The following is a 10019-nucleotide window of genomic DNA, read 5'->3' on the forward strand; positions in this document are numbered from 1 at the left end:
GCCGTGTTGCCAATTTCTCGCCTTAAATGTTTACACGAACACATTTTAGTTACTTTTTTAGTCTCTCGTCCAAATATGGTCACTTCTGGCTCCGCAAAATTCACCACCAGACTAATAGGTAACGTCACGATGGGTTTACACCCAGTAACAACTGCTCCGATCCATTACGCGTCCCAGTTATGCGCACAAAAGCAGGACCTCCCCTAAGTGGAATGCAGCCATTATTACTAAACCTGGGAGTTTCCTGCAGCTTCGTCCCCCCCCCCAGAATAAACAAGTTGGTATCCTGCTTGTTTTGTTCCTCATCACAACTGAAACAGAAACATTATCCATTCATAACTAAAATATTTCTATATTTAGAAATTAAATTCCTTTAAGACCATTTCATGACCTGCAGATACCCTGACATTTGTCAAAGTGTTAAGAAACAAACTCACTGACTCACTGGCTTCCTGTTCACAAATGTAATGTTGCATGATGGGAGCTGTAGTGCCAAAACTAAAAACATATTCAGCCTACATACAAGAAACGCTATGACACTTCTTTTATCTTACACTATCAACACACTGTTTGACACATGACACGGTGTGCATCAGTCGATGAGTGTCGTACAGACAGAAGAAGCCATCACAGTTACAGTTACTGGGATGTTTTTGATCTGCGGTTAATAGAATAAGAAAATCCTGATTTTGGCACGAGTCTGCGCTGGGATATCGTCCAGCAGCGTATCCCGACGTGTTGATGTGCAATGATCTGTGTTAATACGCCGCCATTATGTAGGTTTAAATCGAAAAAACGCACCGCCAAGTGTGTGACACTCTTCTCTGTGTGTTAAACAGCATTTGAAAAAAACGGGAAATAACTGTCGAATTGTGTGAAAGTTTTACATTAAAATGCTTTGTAAGCATTTGCATGGCAAATGGTAAACAGACTGTACTTATATAACGCCTTTCTAGTCTTCCGACCACTCAAAGCCCTCTACACTACATATCTTATTCACCCCATTCACACACATTCATACACTGATGGCATTGGCTACCATGCAAGGTGCCAACTGCTCATCAGTTTAAGGAGCATTCATAGCCGTCTAACATAACCTGAAAACAAACTTTAAACAGGCAAATCTACAGAATAATAGGAGAGAGTTTAATCAGCACCAAAAGTTGTCCTTCCAGAATGAGACAGAAAGATTCCTCGTATGCATTTTCTCCCGATCTTTGCCTCTGAACCTATCTGCTGATCTGAGAACTGCAGCCTCGTCACATTTAAAAGATAAATCAAGCGGCGGTGGCGTCCTCACCTGTGTTCACCTCCTCTTCTTTCCCATTGGTCGGATAGTGTGACTTCACCGCGGTGAGAGCCAACGGCTGCTCCTGTTTGCAAGACTGCATCCCGCACCTCCGCCTCCTGGCGAGCGTTTAACCTTTGACCCGAGGTGTGTCGGCCCGTCTTCACTGCATCTCTCGCCTTTCCCCCGCTCAGCCCTGACGCGGGGACAGATAAATAAAAGAGTTAATATGCTGATGGTAATCCATGACATCCATTACGGCGTCATAACAAAGACAGAAAATGAAACTTTTTTTAAATAAACACTCACTATTTGGTAAGAATTTCCTTGGAAAAGTAATCTAGCAGAAGGGGAAATGATTCATTTTCATCAGAACTGACAATAGAAGAAGAAGTAGGCGGCTAGTTTGAACAGCAGGGCTAAATGGGCAAAAAGGAAAGCCACTTACAAAGCCCTTCTTCACTTAACAAACACAAGATCCGAGGAAAAAACCCCCATCTGATCTCTCGGGGAGGGGAAGTCTGAGCAGAAATAAGCAGCCGGAGCAGAGTGAAGTGGAAGAAAAGAACCCAAACAACGACTGTTGCAGTTTTTCAACACTCAAACTAATTTTCAGCATCATTACAGACGAGCAGGAAGCCTGTTATTCTGCTTAATTGCTGACCAGCCTCTGGCTCTTCAGCCTGTTCTGTTAATATCAGGTTGTGCATATCATCTGCCGGGCTGCGATGCATTTACATACCACAGTGCAAAAAAAACTCCATCAGATAACCAATGAGAGGCAGAAGAAACGTCACTGTGGCTGAATATAGAAAGTAAAAAGAGGAAATATGAGCCTGGATGTGTATTTACTCTAGAGGGACATGAGCTGTCTCATGTTGGGCGATAATCACCATGATATATTAAACACAATCAGTTTCACTAATGAGGTCATTAGTCCAGCTGATTAATGTATCAATTAGCAAATGTTTATTTGTCCAATTTGGCCTTGAAATAACACGAAGGTGACATGAAGTCAATTAACGTGAATTCTGGTGAAATTTTCTTTTTTCCGCCACATAAAGATAAAAGTTGCCGTTATATTTCCTTATTTTATTACAAGTACAGTTATTCTGTCTGTTTTCTTTGTTTTTAGTCGTTATTGTTTCATATTTTTTGTTCGTTTTTGCTTTTATTTCACTTTTCATTTTAGTTTTCAGTCCAGTTTTGTTTCTAGAGAGCAGCTTGCTTGATTCAGTTTTGTTTTGATTCTTTAAAATGAGTTATTGCTTTCAGTTTTAGTCTTAGTCTTTTTGTGCCTTGGCTGTTGTATCACAGTTTGAGTGGTACTTGTCTGAGGCAACGTTAAAGAAGTGCAGAGGAGGTGTTGCGACACAAACACAACATTTTGTAAAGGCAGATGACTCACAGTCATGTCCACAGTTATTTTTATTTAGTTAACTAAAACACTATTTTTAGTCGACTTCATCCAGCCTTTGTGCAGAGTCGAGAAGGTTTTGTTTATTCTCCAACATTGCGACGAGCTACTCTAATTACTGTGAAGCAAACGTACGATGTGATCCTTCAATCAATCACCTGCTGAGCTGAACCAGACAGACTGTGACGCACTGCGACTCTGCTCCTGTGTAGTTACAAGATGACGGTTTAAAGAGTAAACACCATAAAAGTGTATCCTGTGATGTTGATGAAGCACTCTCTATCTCAGGCATGTGGGCTGCCTCCACTTTAAAAAGCTTCATTGTCATTATATTTCATGTTTAACAACAGAAAAGTCAGAAAATTATGTAAATTTACTGTTTTTAACTTTGTTTTTCGTCTTTTCCGACCCCACAGATGTATCTTGTGACCCATTTGAGGGTCCACAAACCCCAGGTTTGGAACAGTAAGTAAGTATTTTTCAAGTATTTTTCATTCAACAATAGAGCAGAGAAAGAAAGACTTTAAACAAAGACGGGTGCTGAAATTGGGGCTTCGACTAACATACTTATTTTTGCCATCAATTCATCTGCACTGTCTTATTTCTGATTAACAGATTAATCAATTGGTCTATTTGATATCCAGCAGCCTTGTTGATGTCGTCAAACGTCTGTTTTGTCCGATCAACAGTCAGAAACACCAAAAATATTCAGTTTACAGCGATATGAAACAGAGAAAACAAGCAAATCCTCACATCGCAAAAGAGAACTTGAAAATCGATCATCAGAATAATGTATCTGAGGACACTAAGTGCACTCCTTGTTGCGCATGATTAAGTTTTATACCTAAGTTGAACAAAACATCTAAACAGAAAATGATTTTAATGGAAGAAAAACAGCAGACAAACATCTAAAGACGTCTTATTTCTGAATATTCAGCAGGAAAAATGATAAACTTCACAACAGCAGAGCTTGTTTGCGACTTGCCTGGCAGGTTGGTCCTACAGTAGGTCATGCAGTCACATCATCAATGCCTCACTCCCTCCACTTACACCCACTTCCATCAACCTGGCAATTAACACAGAGGTACGCCGCCTTCGCACATCGATCCTCAAATCAAACCAAAAACAACTCCACGCTCCCTCGACTCTCGTCAAACCAACGTCCGGAGAGGAGAAAATATCCTCGCTGTGTGATCAGTCGAGCCACGCATCCTGAGGTGTTCAAAAAAATGTAGATGCAAGAATCCGACAAAAATAATCCAGCGTCCAAAAACCCCCTTGATGGAATCCTGCCCGTCCTCCTCGGGGCTGCTGCTGCTGTTTGAGCTGAGCGTATTTACAGAACTGTGAGGCTACAGAGGCAGTGACAGTCTCCACAACCACCCGAGTGTGTGTGTAGTGTGTGTGTGTGTGTGTGTGTGTGTGTGTGTGTGTGTGTGTGTGTGTGTGTGTGTCACCCCCCACCACTCAGACCCCTGACGTCCCTCAGTGGCTCCAGCAAACATCCATTGCGTAAACAACAAGCTGAGCTAATTTGGCTCACATGACGCCGTCCGCTGCCCTCCCCTTCATCGCTGCTTCTTGCCTAAGTGCCCCACAATCTCCAGCAGCATTGACACATCGCTGTCGTCAGCGCGCAGTCCTCCACGGCGCTCATTAAAACTCATTAAAGTGCACTCAAACGCTGCTATCACAACAGTAATAGAGGAGTAGCTCACAGCAGCTCTTGAACCTGGTTTTCCCCCACTTTGAAAATCCCCTTTTTTTTTTCTCTACACCACGACAAAAATAGATATATTGCATCTGCTTTCTGCAGCATTTGAATGACACATCAAATCCGACCTGAGGTTTTAAAAGTTACACCAGGCAGAAATGAATGTTAGTGCATGAGACGGATCAGAAAATTGGTTATTTGAAATGAATGTTAGTGCATGAGACGGATCAGAAAATTGGTTATTTTTAAGCCAAAATGTGACAATCTGCAGATTTTCTCTGTTTTATATCATTGTGAATTTGATTTTTTGGGCTGTTTAAAGACAAACTGAACTCATTTTAAACACTAAACTAGTTAATGTATGAAAAACACAATGAACAGATAAATAAATCATGAAAATGACGGTTGATCGCAACCTGAATTACAGTTTTTTTTTACCGTATGTTCAGCGCAACCCTGGCAAACACTGACAATTCAAGAATTCGTGCATCGTTTTAGGCTCTAAGCTCCGACACAGTGAATCGAAATAAAGCCAAACAAAGACTTAGCGGTTAAAAGTGCTGACTTTGAGCTTTAATTTCAGGGGTTTTACCAGCCACACCAGATGAAAAGTGGAAAAACTGGAGCCCTATCATTGTCCAGAAATTGGAGAATGTCTAAAAACTAAATGAAAAAAAAAAGAGGGTCTGCTGGTTACTCAATACAGATGTGAACACCCTGCAAACTTTAAATCTGAAAGTTGTTTCACTTCAAATCCAACATGGGGAGAAAAAAAAAACAGGAAATGTGTCATTGTCCAAATACTTCTGAACTGCATTGCTCATTTCCCCAAAATTCAACCCTGACATATTTACAGTCTCTGCAAACTTTTGGAGGGGTTTTTTTTCTTTAAAAAAGGTCACATATGTTCATATCGAGTTAATACAATCCCCCCGAGGTCTTAAAGAATGTTCTCGAGGAGGACGCAAAGCCATGACCCACGTTTATGTTTTAACTTTCTCCCATTATGAGGCCTTTCAAATAGATTCTCTGCGGGCGAACAGCCCCAGAAAAAAAGTGTTTTTAAAGACTTTACTACTAAAAAGCGACGCGCTTTAATTAATCATATCTCGAAAATCAACTTCTATCATCGTCATCCCGCCGTGGGAGCATGTTAACGTGGTTCCTCGCTGGTTAAACGAGTTTCAGAACCCTCGGGGAGAGGAAATCATGCACAGGCTTTCTGTTCGGAAAAGCGTCCGTCAGTATCAACTCCGTGTTTCTTAAACAAAAACGAGTTTGTCATCCGGGTTGTAGTTTGGCGAAGCTTTGCTGCAGCAGTTGGGAGAGGGAACAGCCCAGATTGGGCACCAGGGGATTAAGCGTGAGTTAATCTCGGACATTTGTGACCTCAGATTGAAGAGGATTGTTTTGTTTCCCCTCTCTATATTGATTAGCCCCTGGTGGGGGGTGCTGGACATCCACATGTTGTGTCCTCCTCCCCCTTAAACCCATCCATGCCAAAGATTTAATGGAGGGGATTTAGGAGATTAACTACCACTGCATGGGCTTGGGATTTTATTGCATTACTCCCTATTAGGTTCTCCTCTTTTTAGACTCATCCAAGAGTTGTTTCCTCTTGGCAGCGGAGGGGGAGTTTGTGATATAACAATTTGTCCTCTGTTTTTTTCTTCCTCTTGTTTCCTACAAGACGTGTACACACAATGCAGCCTGTGTGTGTGTGTGTGTGTGTGTGTGTGTGTGTGTGTGTGTGTGTGTGTGTGTTTTATGGCCAATTTATGCTCACTGATATCAGCTGGCTATAAAATGATTTAGTGCAAACAGCGACTGAACGAAACCTGTGGAGGTTAACAACACGCACATGTTTACGTACAACAGACAGAGGTCAAATCTGATATTTGCTTAAGTCCTCCCCTTATTCAAATACAGTCCAAGAGTTAGAAAAGGAAGGAGTGACCTCCTCCTCCTCCTCCTCCTCCTCCTCTGTTCTGTGATTGTCTCTCTGATGAAACATTAACATACAGAGCCTGGGTGATTAAGACAGAAATGTCTGGACGCATATTGATCATAAAGTGCACATTTCTACACCTAACCATCCAAAAAAACACGATGTAGAGACATGAACGCCTCTTAACGTGCGGTCTTTTTATTGTTTCTGCTCATTATGGTGACGGATTTTAATCCGGAGAGGAGGAGGAGGAGGAGGAGGAGGAGGAGGAATCCTCGAGTAACTGCAAAGCTTGTGTAAAGCTCGGATTTTGCAGACCGCCCGCAAAAAAAAAAAAAAAAAAAAAAGAAATAATTAAACAGATACGCGCGGAGGTTTTTTTTTTTTTTTTAATCCAATTATCCGCTTTAATCAGCGCGAATAAATCCATAAATATCTCACCGGACTTGTGCAATCATCGATGTATTAATGTGATACAGCGATATTAATAAGATAAAATGAGATCCGTGTGTGTGTCTGACGAGCTGCTGCGTTTTTTTTTGTTTTTTTTTTGGATAAAAGTGAAAGAGGAAACGCGAACACACACATAAGGAAGATGAGGCTGCGTGTGCGTGCATGTGTGTGTGTGCATGTGCATGTGTGTGTGTGTGAGGGGTGTAGCCGAGCAGCAGGCAGGCTGTGCTGGCTCGCTGGCACTCCGGTCATGTACTTTGCACACTCAAAACTGCAGCGGAAAAAAACTCCCACGGAACCACCAAATGCGCGCATTGGATTTAATTGATTAAACCTCGTGTGTGTCCATCAAAAGAAACAGAACCGGACGCGCTATCTGTCGTCAGTTTATTTTTTCCTCGTTCAAAGATTTCAAGGCGCAGTTTTCTCTCTCCACCACCAACACCACCACCAACACCACCCCTCTCCTCCTCCACCCCCCCGGCCAGCCTGCCTCTGAGCACCATAAACCCGCCATGTTGAAAGTGGTTTGACATTTTGGCAGTGTCCGGTATTTTCCGATGGCTTTTTTTTTTTTTTTTTTTTTGTAACGCACCTTAAGGGTGACGAAAATAATAAATAATAATAAATAAAATAAATGACTCATGTGTGTGGGGAAAAAACAACTTCGCGTCAAATCAAACAAAAATACACGAGGATGTTTTTAGAAAAACATTAAAACAGCGTTACAATAACGTTTCAACAACCTTTTTTTTTTTTTTTTTTAAGTGCAGGATATTAAAAAATGACATAACAGTTAATTTACATAAAACAAAATAAAACAACGCATTTACCACGAGTGCCACGAGACAGCAGCAGCAGCAGCAGCGTCCTCTCCGCCGGTCGCGAGAGAAAAAGCTGTTTTAATTACAGCGCGTGAGAGACACTTTGAACAACTTGAGCTCGCGGACGAAACGCTCGCGACTATTCTCTCGTTTCTACAGAAACCGCCTCGGGAGCACTTTTCTCTTTCAGAGCGAAGGAGGAGGAAAAATAACTCTCTCTCTCTCTCCCTCTCTGTCTCTCTCTCTCCTTCTTCCTCCTCTCTCCTCTTGTTTATTTCGTCGACATTTAAAACGAAAATAACAAAAAACCGTCGCGAGCCGCGGAAAAGCTCGTGAGGGGACGTCACCTGTCTTACCTGTCCAAGTTTTTTTTTGTCGCCTCTCCTTCGCGAGACCCCCCTCTGTTTTTTTCCTCCTCTCTCTCTCTCTCACTCTCTCACTCTCTTCCTCTCTCACCCTCTCTCTCTCTCTCTCTCGCGCTCTCGTGAGCCTCGAGCTCGAGCAAAAAACGCGAGCGACGTCGTTTCAGCTGCTGCCCCCGTTCCAATATGGCATCTTCCATCTGCGCATGTCCAAAAAAAACATTCATAGACCTTTTTTTTTTTAACAAAAAAACAAAAACAAAAACAAACATTTCTTCAGCTCGGTATAAATAAAGAAGTTTAGTCGCCTACAAAACCAAACGCACCCCAGCGCAAAACTGTCACACACTTCATCATCTTTTATCATCTTATGCTCTTTAAATCTGTTTCTAATATCACATTATCAACATAAACATGTCTACTTCAACATATAAACCAATCAGCTGTGGTCTCTGTAGTGTCCACAGGCTCCAAGTCGCCATATCTCCTCAACTATACTACTGTTATTAACAGGAAGTGCAGCTATGACCCCTATCTGACTGTCATCAGTCTAAAAACAACAATACAAGTTGTCATATTTTAATAAAATATAGCAGCAATTCATCATTAGTTGCTCCTGTGCATGAGTAACCTTTAAAAAAACGCAAATCCATGATCTTATTTTGTTCATTTTGCCCTTTTCTAATATCAACCTAAACACATCTACTTCAATATATATATGTATATCAGATAATCATCTGTTAACTATTTAAGGTTGCATATCCTAAATATGAAAGCTGAATATTAACTATAGAGTGATTTATGGTAGTCTCTACTTTTGGTGGCCTTTTATTTTGAAAACCTCTTACTGGAAGCTGTGTTTGTTCGTTATATGTATATCAATTAATCATTTGTAGTCATTTTTCTAGTGTTTACAAGATCCAAGTCACCATATGTCTATACTATACTTCTATAGAAGTAGAAGAAGTAACTACTATACTTCTGTTATTAACATGAAGTAAATCTTTGACCCCTATAATCATTAAAACAATAAAAGTTGTAATCTTTCATGAAAATAAAGCAGAAATTCATCATTAGTTCCTCATGTACATGAATAACCTTTTAAAAAATGTTAATTTATGACCTTTTAAAACTATTTCCCACCTTGTTTTGTTCATTTTTATCATTTTATTCACCTTTAAAGTTGTTTCTAATATCACAGTATCAATCTAAACGTGGCTACTTCAGTATATATATATACATCAACTAATCATCATTTGTAGCAAATTTTCTAGTTTTTACAAGCTCCAACTCGCCATTTCTCCTCAACTATACTTCTATTGTTAACAGGACGTAAAGCTATGACCCTATAATCACTAAAACAACAACAAAAGTTGTAATGCAAACAATAAAACACAGCAGAAATTCATCATTTGCTGCTCCTGTGTATGAGAAACATTTAAAAACATATAACTTATCATCTGATGGAAGAATTTCCTGCTTTATTTTCATGAAAACAATTAAACGTTTTTTATTGTTTGTAAATATTATGGGGCCATAGATTCTTCATGTTAATACACTGAAGTATCGGTAGTTACTTCTTCTACTTCTAGTATAGTATCGACATATGGTGACTTGATCTTGTAAACACTTAGAAAAATGAACTACGAGATGAAATTATATACATATAACGAACAAACACGCTCCAGTAAGGAGGTTTTCAAAAATAACAGGCCACCAAGCAGAAGTAGAAGACGTACCATAAATCACACTCTATCGTAATCCTATTCAGCGTTCATATTTAGGGATATGGACACCTAATGTTAACAGATGATTATCTTGATATACATATCAAATGTTGTGAAGGAGATGGTGTTTAGGTTGATATTTAGAAATGGCCAAAATAGACAATAAAGATTTTTTGTTAAGGTTACTCATTCACAGGAAAGCAACTCATGTGAATTGCTGCTATTATTTTAGTAAAATTGATGACAATTTATATTTGTTTGTTTTTAGACTGATACAGTCCCAGAG

At 40.2% G+C, this 10019-nt stretch overlaps 1 protein-coding gene across 6 annotated transcripts in view; it reads right to left on the reverse strand.

Annotated features, from left to right (window-relative positions):
• sfmbt2 (Scm like with four mbt domains 2) overlaps positions 1 to 8201 on the reverse strand; it is a 51251-nt gene extending 43050 nt beyond the window's left edge. For 4 of the 6 annotated variants that reach the window (XM_019265534.2, XM_019265532.2, XM_019265533.2 and 1 more), the window contains exons 1-2: positions 8001 to 8201; positions 1301 to 1484 (exon numbers count right to left, since the gene is read on the reverse strand). In XM_019265534.2, the coding sequence (XP_019121079.1) occupies positions 1301 to 1391 (91 nt within the window). In that variant the 5' untranslated portion in view covers positions 1392 to 1484; positions 8001 to 8201. The other 2 variants (XM_019265531.2, XM_027272087.1) reach the window with 2 other exon arrangements.
• Between the last annotated feature and the right edge of the window lie 1818 nt (positions 8202 to 10019).

The sequence above is a fragment of the Larimichthys crocea genome, chromosome XX, assembly GCF_000972845.2.
Source record: "Larimichthys crocea isolate SSNF chromosome XX, L_crocea_2.0, whole genome shotgun sequence".
NCBI lineage: Eukaryota > Metazoa > Chordata > Actinopteri > Sciaenidae > Larimichthys > Larimichthys crocea.